We start from the raw sequence: 15,581 nt of genomic DNA on the forward strand, positions 1-15,581 counted from the left end.
ATCAAGTGTGTAAAATGTTTATAGCACACTTTGTGGGTTTGAAATTTTTTTAAACTACTTCTAAAGATACCTTTTAGTTTTAAATCATGATGCCCACAACAGTTTGACCTAATTATTTCACCTCACTAAATAATTATCTTGCTCATGTATTCTCTCCAGGATCGTATTGTTTCTTCCTGTGACAATTGGGAAAAAAAAAAAAGAGAACAGAGAGACCTCTCAGAGTAACTGAAAGGGTTTTTCTTAAAACTCACAAAGCCTGAAGTAGCAGCTGACTGTGCAGCAGGAAGACTAAGACAGAACAAGAGAGTAGAGGAAACAAAAATCAGGAACAAGAAAAAGTAGGACTTTTATAGTACAGAATGAAGGGGAAGCTGTGGCATTTTCAAATGTGGCAATCCAACATGACAATATACTCATTCACTTTCTGTGGATGAGAATTTCTGCAAATAAAATCTTGCAAAGTTTGGACCAGATTCAACTTTTAGTGGAAAGGGTCCTCAGGTGGGTGGCTCCTGCTACTTTTGGCTGCTGCTAAGTGAAGCTATACCTGTGACTTCTGAGTAAGAAAATCAGCCATAATTGCCAGCAGATTTTACGAGTGATGTTTTGATGCAAGTTTCTGCACACAGTCTTACCTCCCTTGTCTAAACAGGAGCACACTCTTCTGACATGGTTTTACAAAGTAGTAGATTACTTATATAAGAGGTTTTTTTCTTGCTAGGCAAGGGAGAAGTACCCGATGTTGTGTATGCCATTCAAAACGAATTGAAAATTGATTGTAGTAAATTTTAGAGGTTTTTTGAAAGGCTTCACTTTGTATAGAAACTGGAAAGTTTTTATGCTATTTCACTTGCACAGTGGCCTTGTTTGAATATAAACTTGAACTGGTGAATGTCTTAAAATATAGCTCAGTCCTTGGCTCCACTAGACATGTAGAGCAAGGAGAATTAATTTAAAAGAACAAATACAGTGAAAATAGCTTTTTTTATGAATACAGGTGTGCACAGATGCATGTGGCAACCATATGAGATGCATGGTTTTTCATACAACCTATAATTTTGTTACCTTTTCACACATAACATTTGTAATTGTCTAGAAATCGACTAAAAAACTGGTATTTCTCCTTTCTGTGTTATTCTTTCTGGTTGATGAGGTTCCAGTTTATAGGGAAGATTGACTCCTTGAGGTCATGACCTTGTATTTAGTGCTATTAAATATCAGTCTGCTTTGCTGCAGTTTTTCAGTTCTTTTTGTGTGATGAGCTTATCTCCTCTGGGTTGATGATATCTTTTAAGTATTATTATTGTTTTTACTTTAATAACCAACATTACTCATTTCAAGTATCTCAAGTGATCTCAACAAAACTGGTCTCAAGATTTGCCTTTAAGAAACTGCATTATTCACTTTCCTTTAGCAGATTCTGTTGAACACTAGCAGTTCTTTCCCATTTTACAATTTTCTTTCTTACCTCAATTACACTGATTAGGTTTTTTCCCCCATTTACGTGGTTACTTTGCCTGTAGCACCATGTGAAACGCTCTGTGGAAGTCCTCATTAGAACAGCATATCCTAATCTTTCAAGACCCAGGAATCATCTTTTCCAGGGTATTGCATCAGTAAAGCATAATGCTACATTATTTCTGCACTGTATTTCAAAAGAGAAGAAATCCTTGAATTTCAGTCATAAAAACTAGAAACAGTGTTTGTTATCTATAGTTTCATATCCTGCTTCAGCTATTGCTGAAGTTATTTCATTTTTATTTTGCTGGTCAGATACATACAGTACTGACATTGTTAGTTGGACTAGCTTTGGTGGTTCCACTGACTGCCTTTCTGACTCTGGCTCCTTTTGATTACAATGTTGCCATGCACCTCATCTGTTAGTGAGTTGGATAGATGATGCTGCTTTCTCTTACTATTTATCTGTCTTCTCTGTTTACCCTTGTTTACCTGATATTTTCTGTGAATGTGAGGACCAATTATGGAGGCTACATTATTTTCTTCTGACTTCTTTGGGTGTTTTATAACTTTTTTATCAGTCTTGCTAGAATTTTTTCTAGACATTTGTTGTCCAAGGTATTCATGCTGACCTTCTTACAGTTTCCCTGAATATACATAAGTGACTGAACATCCTGGTTCTTTCCTTGTAGCAGCATTTTCTTAAGATGCCTGTCAGTTTTTATTACCTTGTGGGGAAAAAAAAAGGAGAATTCTGCAAATCAGGCAGGCTTTTATCTCAAGACATTTTTCCTGTCTGGAGCAATCTTTACTGAATTTGCCACGTGCTAATCAGTTTAGCTCTTATGATGTAAAAGGAGAGTGCTTTTCTTGCTCCCATGAATATGGTTTTCAATTTCTGCATAAAGGTTTCCTTTTGGTTAATTGGCTGTTCACACTTGTGTATCTTGTAAGTGATTTCTGAATTATTTTAATTAAATGCAAATGTGCAGCAGTAATTTGAATGCATAACACCTACCTGACAACACAACTGCTTATGGCCCCTTCTTATCTAAGGGGAAGATTTTTTTATTCTGGTTATTTTAAAGAATTTCACATAAGTATTCAGGCACTTTATACACGATACAGTTAGTTATTCTTTTCCTCATATCCTGTATGCCTTTAAGCCCCTTATGTAATAAAAGATGGAAGTATGCCCAGTGTGATTCCATTACTATTTTAATATATTATCACATGAAGTAATATATTTAATAAATTAATTCTGAATTTATTATTAAATTGAGGTTTTTTTCATACATGGGATGATTCAGTATTTGCAACTGGAAAAATTCCTTTGTTTATAAAATGTAATCTGAAATGAAATTGCTTGCATATAATTGATCTGAAGAGTTGCTTCTAATTTAAACATGATTTTGGATTGGGATTTTGGTAATTTTGCAGATGATCAAATACTTAATAGCAAATATTTTTAAATTAGGGTTTCTAACATAATGACACTTTAGGAAAAGGTTTGCCTGATACCTCACTGGCTGTACAGGAGTCTTCAACTCATGTTTAGAAGTAGGCACACAGCTTGAGAAAGCCTGTAGTTCTGTTTCCCTTACAAGAAGGTGCCTGAGACAGCTTGGAATTCTGTGATCGATTATGTCCTTGATAATGTCCCAGGACGGACAACATTTGCTGCCTAACTATTCTCAATCCCGTTGGGAAGAAGGTGACAGAGTGGATTGTTGTGTGCCTCAATTTGTCATGCATATTAATCATGCTGTAATAGCACAAAGTTAGGACTTGGGTAGTTCACATGAATTGGTAATTAATTAGTAATTAAAAGTATATTGCACCTAATAGGTTAAACTTTTTCTTTAAATCCTGCTGGCTGCAAAGTGACATCACACTGCAAAGGTCACCTCCTTGTTTTTCATTGTGAGTGTTTCTGGCCTGGTTCGGGCCTCTGAGTAAATACTGGTGAATGACCCCAGTTCCCCCCAGCCCTTACGAACAATGATCCCCACTATACTGTTTCATGTTCTGAAATGGAACATGACTGTCCTCTCTAAGGGTACTTCTCCAAACCTGTAGGTAAGGATCTTGTCCTGTGTGAACAGATGAAACGTGGTACTTCTCTTTTGTTGAAATAGCTGCTGGAGTTCTGACACGTACAAGATTTTTGTCAGGAGGCACTCTTTCCTGAGCAAGAGAGAAACAGAACAGGAGTGTGACTTGAAATGTGCCAGTTAGATATTATTTTAGTCACATTTTTCTTAAAAGCACAATGAGTTGGGGTGAGAGACAATATTTTATTTGTCATCAGGCTTAAACATTTCAGTGACACTTTTTTTCCCCTCTTACCAATATATTCCTTGTCACTGATGATCAGTAACTGTAGACAAAACCACTGTTTCAGAGAAATCCTTGAGTCTCCTTTGCTTGGTGGCCACAGTAAATGAAGCTACTGGGCAATGGTGCTCAGACATCTGTTTGACAGTGATTACTTGTGTTCTTTTCTATCTCCCATTTTGTCTCATTATGCTGTCATACCATGAGACAGTCTGTAAATCTTTGAGGCAGTAGCTTCCTTACACAGTATGTCTCTACTCTCTTTTACATACTGTGGTCCAGCCTGAGAAGTTTGATTATTCAGATCCTTTCACATTGTAGCATCCCCAGTACTCCCTCCTCCCTTGCATCTCTGTAGTGCTTTCATTTTGTGATTTGAGGTTTGCACTTGTGCTGATTTGTCTGGCAAGGAGTTCTTAGGTCAATGTTAGTTTTTCCTTGCTATGGGACACAGGCAATGTTCTACTGAACAGAGCAGTAGAAGCCCAAAGGTAGCTTATCAGTGCTGAGCTCTTGCACAGCTGGCCAATGAACCAGTTAAATTATGTCATTTTAATAGCTCAAGGGTATAATGAATGGGCTTGTAAATTCTACTGCTGACATCTTTTTTTTTCCACTTGCTTGTTTTAGTGAATTGATGGTCATCTTGGGTGTAACTACTTTAATCCTATATTTTACAAGTGTTAGAACCATTTGTTACTGGAATCAGTAACTATAATAGAAAGTGGATACATCAGCTTTCTGAGATGCATTCAGCAGCAGGACTGATGAGCAGATTTTTATCTAAAGCATCACATTGAACAAAATATGACTAAACATAAATCCTGTCACTGAGTGCTCAGTCAGTTGTACTGTCTGCAGATCATTCCCTACAGTAGTGTATTGGCTGAAAAAATAATGGATGTTTTGTTGATCCTTCTGATTTTTTTTTTTTTTGGTGGGGTTTTTGTTTGGGTTTTTAAAATACATTGTTTAATTGTTTTCATGGCAAAAGATGATGTTTGAAATATTAATTGTATTATATTATCATATTTCTGTTTGCTGAGATGGTAGCAAGGCAAAAGATGGTGTTCCCCATTGGAACATATGACTCTTCATGCTTTACTGTCCTTGAATGGAGAAATAACACTAGTGATCATGAAAATAGTATGCTTGGCATATTATAAAAATCTGTATTGGAAGAATAACTTAATCAGTTATCACCTCTATTTAGGAAAATGCAGGGCAAATTCAATTACTTTCTTCCCCCTACTTGGCAAGCAAATATTGAATATTCTGGAACTTGACAGGATATTTTGTTTAGTCAGAACAATGCCAAGTTGTATAGCAATAAAGACTGAACTTTCTTATATATATTTTGAACATGTATTAAGGGTGTACAAAAAGGGAATCTCAACTGCAAAGTAAAGGGACATTAGACCCAAATAACGTAATTTTTATTAGTTTTTGTAATTCTATATAGTGCTGCTTGTATCTCTTCCTATTTCTGTGCTTTTTAGTTAATCTGAAAATAAAAAGTACAAACATTTCACTAAAAATTTTTAGAAGTCAGAATTTGTAAGGGGTTAAAGTTTGAATACAACTTTACCTTTCTTTGTGGAAAAATTGCTTGAGTAGGTCAAGTTTTCAAGGCTTTTGGATTCAGTCCGAGTTCTTGCATGTTAACTATAAACGTTTATGTAACATAGACAAGGTGACTAAATATTAACTAGAGTTTTGAAATGTTATTTTTCAAATGACATGGAAATGTTTCCATAATCTATATACAGTTAGGTATTGTTTTATATTTGTATTAAACTTCCTTATTTTTCTTAGAAGCCTTCTAAATAAGCTTAAAAAAATTCGCCTTTTGCCCAGTGAACTTCCGAACACCTATGAAAATAAAATGTGCTACAGTTGGTAATGTTGAGAAAAGACAAATGTATGAGAAGTTGATGTGTTCTCTGCACATTCCAAAAGCAACAGTAACATAAGAAAACATTCCCCAATTTGTTCCAGTAAAGGGACACAATAAATCCAGCTTAGTTTACTACTACCCAAAATTAACTGGAAAGATAAGAAAGAAAGTGGAATTCAAATAAAATTCCATTAAGACTTGATGTTAGTAGCTATGCTTCATTATGGGCATAGACAAATTTACCCTATTGTTCCATCCTACCTACATTTTATGTCTTCTTATTTGTTTTGGTTTATTCCATATTTTTATTAAATCCAGTATAAGGAAGAACTACTGACATTTCTGGTTGTTCCAGTTCTGTGTGCATCTGGGTTGTCAGTCATGTTGTTGTTGGCAGCATTCCAACACCAATCTGCAAAGGAAGTAACACTTGCTATTTACAAGTTTTTTTCTTTTGTACAGTGATAATTTTACTTTACCATGTGACCATATTCCTCAGATTTCCTGTATTTTGAAAGACTTTTGAAAGTGGGATTGCATCCCAGCTGAAGCTGTGAGAAGTGAAGGGCTGCCCGGCGAGCATTTAGAGCATGCTGTATGTGATTATTCATGTGCACCATCATGGTATGTTGGGCATGTCCCAAGCTAAACTTCAGAATACTTTTTCTTTGCAGTTGTTGGTTTTGCTGTTTTGAATTGAGATACTGAAACAAGACAAACTTGTTTTCCTTGTGTTCTTAGTAATAACCTGTGCTGCAAGTGCTAGAACAGAGTGAGCGAGCCCTGTTTGAAACAGTGCTGGCATTTTACCCTGTATTTATTCAAAGCTCTGCTTCCATTGACTTCAGCTTTAGTTGGCAATGCTTAGCAATTATGTCCAGCCAAATCCAGGTTTATGTTGGGCACAGAACAAAACACAGCAGTGACCCCTGTGAAGAAGTTTGCATTGATAGGAAAGTTGTTTAAGCCGTAAGAGTTGTAGCTGTTCCCTAGATCTCATTCTTCTGATCAAAACACTATGTGTAATGTCGTAGGCTCTGATGGCTCCTGTGAGACTCACTGGAGTTGTGGTATTCTGTAAACAGTTAATATTTCAGTGAATTGAAGCCATCTTGTTGCTCAGCAGAGTTGGGTTGTGCCACATACTGGTGCAGAAAGCTGGAAAATCTAGGGCAGCATGAAAATGTAGAACACTGAAATAAATTACTGAAACTGAGATAGTGTTAAGAATATAGGAAGCTTGGAAGCTTAGTAGAAAGTCAGTGAACTGAAATCTGTAGACCCAGGGAAATGTATCTTTGGAAGGGTCTAGATACCTGGGGATTTGTTGCTTGCACAGTAGAAAAAATGCAGATGAGAGGGATCTCTCAACTCCGTGTGTATTTTATGCTATAGATGTAGATGACCATGCCAAACAGAACTTAACACATGCAGCTGTGTGTTCCATGGTTAAGGATTCTGAGTATGGATGATAGCTAGGCCTGGGCAACGTGTTAGATTGCTGACATGCGTTCTCAGGGTGAAACCTGCCACTTTTTAACTGTACTTTAATAATTAATGGTCAGGTGTATTTTCTGCCATTATCCTCTTCAGAGACAAAAGAAAATTATACATCTTCAGGTTTTGGAGCAAGATGCATGTTCTCCATGTCTCTGCCATGGGATAGGTCAGTAATTTCCTTTTTTAGTTCATTAGTTCCAATTACTTTGGGCTACCTTTTCAAGCTGAGAGAGTTAGTGAGGAAATCAGGCTATATTAAGATCCACTTCTCACCTGTTATGATCCTAGCTATAGATTTGGTCTTGACATTGTCATCCATGATGTAGTCATGTATTTTTTTCTCATTCTTTATCTTTCACTCTCAGCAGTAAAGACATGGTTTGTGTGTCTACTGGGAGGGAACTGAAGTAGTGCTTGTTATGCCCTGCCCTTACCATGCCCATGCTGTGAATCTGAAGGGGGCAGAATAAAGGCTACCACATTACAGGGTACAAAAAATGGGAAGAAGTTCTTTTTATTTCAAGTGTTACAAATGTGTCAGTAGTTCAGGTACTGCTCAGTAATATTTGTTTCATAATTAAGATAACTTTCAAAGTTACTTTCGCCTCCTGGAATTTGCTGACGCACTTATTACAACTCAGCCATGTCCTGGAATAAGCGACACGGGCATCTGTCCTAGAGATAAACAGACCTCTTGAAAGCACTGTTTTGATTCATTCCTAGAGCTTGTTCATTATGTGTGTTGGATGGAGACTGGAGACCTCTGAATAGTTATCATGGTTGTGTAATTAAAGACTAGCATAATACATATGCACAAAAGTGTAAGATTCAGATAAAATGCACATCGTTGTATTTTCTCATTTTATTTTAGTGTATTGACTCTACAGTTATTTTTGGCAGTTACTCTTTGGTTTTGACTTTTTAAAAATTAAAATATTATAGACACTGTATTATGTGACATTTTTAATCAGCCTTACAAGTAAGATCTTTAGAGGTAGAAAGCTGAGACCCAACTCCAACTAAAGGTCCATTTCACTTTGTGATCCTTCAAAAATCTGATCCTGATATGCATTTGTAATTTTTCGCTATGCTTAACATGTCCACTTTGAGGAAGTCTATGGCATGGATGAATGAATAGATAATAGCCATGAAGGGCTGGGATTTAAAGTTTTGGGATGCATCTCTTCTGTAAGAGCTCTTATTACTAAACTGTTTTTCTTTCAAGACTAGAGAATTCTAAGAACTGAAATATGCTGCCATATACACCGGTAGCTAACAAGGAAGGAGCTGCTGTCTGCACACAGCAGAAGTACAATCCAACGTGGGCAGGCTGGACTTAATCTTTTGCTGACTTAATGATTTTTCTGTAGCCAGAGGCAGTGCCTGGTAGCTGGAGATTTCTCTTTTATCCATAATGCAGTTTACCTAAGTAGGTCTTAGGAGCTTTGTCTTCTTTAGGAAGATATCCTTGTGAATTTTCCAGACTTGCTGGATTTTCAAATTTCTTTTCCAAGTTATTTATTATGCTTTTTCACTCTGTATTTTGTATATATTTTGTTTTTAGTTCACGGTCCTAGTCCCAGAACTTTCTTGCAAAGTTCTTGTGCACCGCTAAGACCTTTATGAGTTTTTTATGTTGTTGGGATTGTTTGGCAATAGACTGGTGGCCTGTGGAAACAATGCAAAAGGCAAATCCAGGAGATGGAACAGTATCAGCTCACAAAACCAGGAGAACCTGTTCATGCTGGGAAATGAGGAAAGATAAGTGTGTGTGTGTGCAGAAGCACCAGTCATCTTGGAAGAAATTGCTGAATTTAGAAAACAGTTTTCAAATCTGCTGAGTACAAATGAATTACTACTGAATTGAAAGCTACTGAGAAAAATTGTAATAGCCCTTTTATTTAGGAGCTAGAATGTTAGCCCTTACTTGTGTTTTATCACCCACACTGCAAAGTCTGTAGTCAGCATGCGTTATACTTATGCACTGCCACAACATACTCGTAAAATCTGTTGCATCTAAAATTTCCTTTACTAGATTTATCTTGCTCAAGTACTATAATGGGAAGTGTTGTAATTGCCTGGTAAAGGGTTTTGATTAAATTGATTTTCCTGTGTCTAATGTAGGTCTGTGTTAATCTTGAAAAAATATTGCAGGTTTGTATGCCCCTTAAAAGATTATGAAGATGCAGCATTCTAACAAGCCTGCCCTGCATAACCTTGCCGCGACACTTCGATTTCTTTCTCCCTTTTTCCACTTGTATCCGTGTGCACAGCTTCTTGGCAGGTTACAGAACAAAGTAGGACCTCCCAGGGATTTGCTGCTATAGTAGCATAGTTAAAATATAACATACATATGTTAATAAAGGACAATTAAATTCAATTTGTAGGCTGTGTCCTCTTCTGAACTCACGCCTTCCGACCTCTAAGACTGTAATCTCAGGAATGTTTAAAGTTGGAATAAGCTATCATTGTGGCAAAAGCAGCAGTCCTGCCCTTTTACTCTCCTGCCACTGTTGGTTTTGCCAGCTCAGCTCTGCTATGGCTGTATAGTAAACCCAACCAGGGCACACATCTGACTAAAAAATACTTCCTTACCCCTATTTAGGATATAAGCTGTATCTTTGCATTCATATTTTCTCTTCAAAAAGATGTTATAGTTGGGTATTGAAGCATCTGACCTCTTTACTTACATGCAGTACGTGTATCTAAAAGAGGCAAATAGAGAAAGACAACAAAAATTCTTGCTTTGAAGGAATGATATAGATTCTATTGAATCAATTTACTAATATATCACTAGAAAGGATTTTTTTTCACATCAAAGTTAATGCTTTTTCTTTTCAATTTAGACTTGCATTTTTTTTTTTAAGGAAGTGAATATGAAATAAAACAAACTCTTCTCTCTGACCACATATTACTAAGGAGTGGGTTGTTTTAACCAAAATAAAGTTTTCTTTTTGGAAAAAACCCCCCACCTCAGTGAACCTCAGTGTTTTGGATGTTTTTGTTTGGTTTGAGGTTATTTTTCCCCCTAGGATCTATTTTAGATTTCCTGGACATACATTTTATTTTATATTCCAATGTATTGATCCAGTTGGATAGATCAACAAGTCCTCTTTTAAATACAGTATACAAACGTTGGCATTCTAAGCAGCTGTAGAAGACACAAAAATCATCAACAATGAGAACTGAAAATCAGTGAGCTCACTTGAACTTCAGTACTTAGTATAGCTTCTAACAGAAATCATGTATTATTCTTTGAACATCGTGTTTGACTGCCAAAAAATGCTCAATAGATGAAATAAAGGTGTATAGAAAATAATGGTAGTCCACTTAAAAAAAGTACAGTATTAGCACAGTATTAGAAATTGGGTCTTCAGTTTACAGAGTAGGCACTGTGGGAACGTGAAATTTTTGACAGTAAGATTATCTGTATTTCAGAGTTTTCTGTAACAGCAAGCTTTTAATGATGTGTATTTATTTTAATTCCAGAACAGGAATATTAAAAGAAAGCTTAATTTATACCAGTGAACTCAGTTCTCTCCTTTACTTTTATTTAAAGACAACCTAAGAACAAGAGGGTTCAAGAGAAATAATATTTATTAAGACAAAACTTTTATTACCTCTTCTATGGCTACTTCTGCTTTTTCTCTGAGGATTTTAAATTTTAGTTTTTCTATCAAGAATATCCTCTAGTAACTAGCATGTGAAAAACATTGTTCCAGGAATTGTGGGAGCATATTACAATGAAGGTTTCAGTTTGCAGAGTAGACTGTTGCACCACTCTTCATCAACTGTAGCATAATATAGTATACAACCTCCCCCCCTTTTTTTTGTAATGATAGTGATGAGAATAGGAAAACAAATGTTTTTTTAGCGACAGGATGACTACAAGGGGCCATTCCGTTACGCTGTCTTACGGCGTACGGTACTCCAGATACATTGGTAGATTGTCCCCTCCATGTGATCGTTCCTGAGCTTTGAAACTGGTTGTTCTAGTCGGCCTTCTAAAGAGTGATTCTGGTTTTTGTTTTTCTTTTCTTTTTCCCTTCTACTTACCAAAAGCAGAAGCAGAACTACAGTGAATTAAAATGAGAAATTCAAACAATACAAACCAACCCTTGCTCAGGTTTTTGAGTGCCCTACAGTGGAAGTGTTATCCTAGCTTCCTTTATTTTTTTTGCACCTAGTGTACTTTCCTTAAACCTGTCAGATTAATGTGAGACATTTGAAGAATTAATTGGTACTTTCTGGAGCAAAGGTGCCTGCTGGTGTCTTGAGCATTGCTTGCTTCTGCTCTGGTATTAAGATAGCACAGTGACAGAAGGCAGATGTTGAAGCTGTAAACCAAAAATCTCTGAAACAATTTCACTTCTCCAGTGTAAGCATTAATATTGCTTTATTTCTAAGTTGTTATTTAAATGATAATGTTTAGAATTAGCTACTGCTTGTATGTGTATTTTTAGAAGTATTTAAAAGCCTCTTTGCATAGCTGTACTGGTGAAAACAGCAGTTGCAAAATGAAGGGTATAATTTTAAACAACTGTAGACATATTTATAAATTTTTATTTTTTTCTTATAAAGAGTTCTTGCGAGAAGAAATGTAGAATTGGATGCTGGAATTCATGTAACAAGAAATGAGCCTATGTTAGAAAATTAAGTTTTTCAATAACTCTTGTTGTTTTCTTCTTTTTTTTTTTTTTTTTCTTCTAGGACCGGAATAGGCCCTATGACACTTTTAACTTGCACTCTTTGGAAAATTCCTTAATGGATATGATAAGGACTGATCATGAGCCTCTGAAAGGTAAACACTACCCTCCCAGTGGCCCACCAATGAGTTTCGCTGATATAATGTGGAGGAATCATTTTACAGGTTAGGAATATTCATATGTCCATGCTTGCTTGGTGTTTAAACAAAAAATCAGCTTTTCAGTATTTCTATAAACTTTTTGTTAATGAATGAGTTTCCAGTTATGTGAAATTTCTGTTCTCCCATTTTAAGATCAACTTCTCTACTAGGAAGATGAGGTGAAATGTGTATACATTTATTGTAAGTGTACAGTCATAGTATTATCTAACTGGCATATCTGAAACATGGGATTTTGTATCAGCAAATTGTAGAATGAGATCTCTTGCTGCAGTCACTTCAAAAAATGTTTCATGCAGCTGGAGTCCAATTGTTGTGTTCAACATCTTTTTCAAAGGTTATACTTCACTTATGTGTGGATTATCAGCTACGATACCGTGGTCCCAAACCAACCACTGTATCGAGGTTACTCTCTATATTTATTTCAGGTTTCTTTTAAACAAATTTATCTTAATTTGGATTTCAAATTGTTAGGAGGAGTCAAAAGATGTTAGATGTTGTTAAGTGCTGGGAAAGTTTTGATTATTTATGCTGTTAAACTGTGTTTGTTCTACCAGGTGTTGCATTAGACATGAAACCATTTCTAATACTTCACTGGTAGTGTATAATGAAAGGTGTGGCAGCATTTCATTGAATTCCTGATCAACCTGCACCCTCCTTTGTCTTAAGTTTGAAACTTTGCTTGGAACATCACCCTTCTTGGTATATGTGCCCCCTCATGTCCCAGTAGATACTTGGAACAAAAAATAATTCTCTTAGGATGGAACAAGATTAGAATGTGGTTAGGAGGATTAAGCATACAAGATTCTGATGGGAAGACCAAATTGAAATGCTTCTGGGATATTTTCCTCTTGTTTTGGGGTCTGAGTTTCTCGTGCTCTGTTTGGTTCAGAGGAGGTAGTGGAGGAGCTCTAGGTGAGAAAGGGAGAGTCTATCCTCTTGTCTGTGGTAGCTGAAGCTCCAAACCCTTCTCTCAATCTGAGGTATGGTCAGACTTTGTCCTGTAGGCCATGGAAATTGAATTTATTTCAAGGTCACCAAAGCACTTCTTCTAAAGCATGATCCACTTGGCCTTGAGAGGGCGTGTGATTAAGTGACTTTTTTGGGGAGGCTTTTTTTTTTTTTTCTTTCAAGCATGGAACAGAGCAAGTCTGACAGATTGTTAGTGCAGCAGAAACTACCTGATCCTCACTCTTGAAATATTGAGTTACTTATATTGAGTGAGTGCTGACCTAGTCTGATTGGCAGGCTGGCTTGGTGCTTTCCAGCAAGGAGAGCCAGGGTCACTCAGTCAGTTCTTTTTACTCAGTGTATTTCTTGCTGTGAAAGAGATTTGAAATCTAGCTCTGAGATTTCTGGACTTAAATTACCAGCATATCCATCTAATTTGCATTTTATCATAAGCCCAGTCTTGGGAGAAGGTGCTCGGTATCAGCTCTTTTTTTGTTTCTAAAACCAATTTCTTTTTCTCAGCCTTTCCTGCCAGATAGGGGAAACCTTCTGTATGTTCCTGTCTTTCTGTCCTCATAGTCTGAGAACTGTGTAGCTTTACAAATCATTTGCCATTTTTGTGCTTTGAGATAGATTTAAGGAATGTAAATTAATTGAAAAGGAATTCTCATTTTCATTTGTCCTAAGACACTTTGACAGACTTCCCTACCTGCTTTCTTTGCCATCATGACCAGCTTCAACATTTTTCTTTTCTTTCAGTCAATACTCATAAATACTTTCCCTCTTTCAAAAGGAGGGGAAAAAAAGAGGAAAAAAATCCAGTTAAGGAACTGTTAAGCTTCGCCTGGTTAATGACAAATTCCAGTGTATGGCCCAGGGTATCTGGCTGCTCCCCATGTCAGTCATAACAAGGCCTCTGTAACAGAAGTGTGCAGTATCTCCTAAGATGTTTTCCTGAATGGTCTTATTTATTTTCTGAGTTGCCAGTAAAATATATTATACACTACAAAAATATGAGGGACAGTTTTGCTTTAATAAGGAAAGGTTGTATTTGCAGTATTTTATAAGCTTTTTAATTTACATTCTGCTTTGACCTGAAGCTGTAGGGCAAAAGTGAATTATCGGAATAGCTATGGGTAGATGCTGCTTATCACTGACCAGAATATTTCTTTCCTACATAAAAGTGTCTCCTGTCTGTGGTGTAATATGTCACTGTTGCAATATGTTTATCCATGTCAAACTATTGCATTACAACACAAACAGATGCATTCTGATCTATAAAAAATATTTTGATCGGTAGTAACTAGCAGCTGCCTTTGTTCTATTTTTAAATAATTAAATAAAATATTTCAGCTGTGTTAGATCATATGCTGTGCACATGTGCTACTGACAGGTCATGAAACTAAGTATGAAATTGAGGAGAGAAATCATGTCCTTCAAAGTATTTCTTTTAAATTTACTGTTACACTAGATAACAGTAATATTTGGGTTTTATTCTAAATCAGAACAGAAACAAGCTTTGTGATTTACAAATCCCCACCTAACAAAAATTCTGATTTTTTTCAGAGTATTAGTGTGACACAACTTCAAATATAAGTAATTGGAGACAACACAAGTACAAGGAGATTTCAAGAGTTGGCTCTATTGTACCTACTTTTAACAGAGATCATATTGTAGAAAGATACATAAAGCATGTGTTGATTATGTCATAATATTTCAGTAGAGATCAAGATGTTGAATATATATGTACAACATTCAGAGGCAGAAACAGCATCTGTGAGGAAACTTTTTCTCTTGGTTTTCAGTACTTATTTGTGTAATACAAAACTGAAGTTGCTGGGTTACTTCATAACTATTGTAAAGACTATCAGGTCATATGAAAACTAAGCAAAATTTAAGATTTCTTGTTTGCATTTAAATTAACTACATTTTGACAGCCAGTTGTTTGAAGATTACATGCAACTTAGTGTTGTAATAAAATAGAATGGACCTTTACATTTCCACTTGGATTTGGATTAATTTCAATACGTTCCACCTGATTTTGTTCAGCTCTAAGTGTTCCTAAGCTTTTTGTAAGCAAAGCACTAAGTTTGCCACATGACCTAAGAAAAGTGAAGATGAATGGATCGTATTTGTGTTTGCAGTCAGCAACTGAACACAAAGGTCATGTAAATAGAAGAAATGTTGTCATCTCAGTCCTAGAAATGGTGCTACCCTGTTAGAGCTTTTTGGAACACTTTCATTAGAAAAAAGTGCAGTGTACTAGCATTTCCCAAAATCTCGATGCTCATCAGACCCCTTTCTGTAAATGCTCATGAAAAACAGTGTGCAGACAGATGTGTTTGCACGTGTATTTGTGTTTAAAATTAGGCCCCTCATGCTAATCCTTTTAAAGGACAGTATGTTGCCTTTCCATTTAAAACTCCTCTTATTTAAGAAAATCCTCTTTAGTATTTTTTTTCAGGACAGAATATGGTCATTAAATGGTTCATATTTCTTAAATAAGTGCCTTTTCCAACGATCCTGTAGTGTGGTCATACTTCCTAATTTGCTGCTGGCAACCACTATGTC

At 36.1% G+C, this 15,581-nt stretch overlaps 1 protein-coding gene across 1 annotated transcript in view; it reads left to right on the top strand.

Moving 5' to 3' along the window:
* The window catches only part of CPEB3 (cytoplasmic polyadenylation element binding protein 3), a 72,595-nt gene that overhangs the window by 8,959 nt on the left and 48,055 nt on the right, over nt 1-15,581 (top strand). Inside the window, exon 3 of the mRNA XM_017725862.1 lies at nt 11,906-12,065. Within this exon, the coding sequence (XP_017581351.1) occupies nt 11,906-12,065 (160 nt within the window). The remainder of the gene's footprint in view (nt 1-11,905; nt 12,066-15,581) is intronic.

The sequence above is a fragment of the Corvus brachyrhynchos genome, unplaced genomic scaffold (assembly GCF_000691975.1).
Source record: "Corvus brachyrhynchos isolate BGI_N302 unplaced genomic scaffold, ASM69197v1 scaffold61, whole genome shotgun sequence".
NCBI classification, from domain to species: Eukaryota; Metazoa; Chordata; class Aves; order Passeriformes; family Corvidae; genus Corvus; species Corvus brachyrhynchos.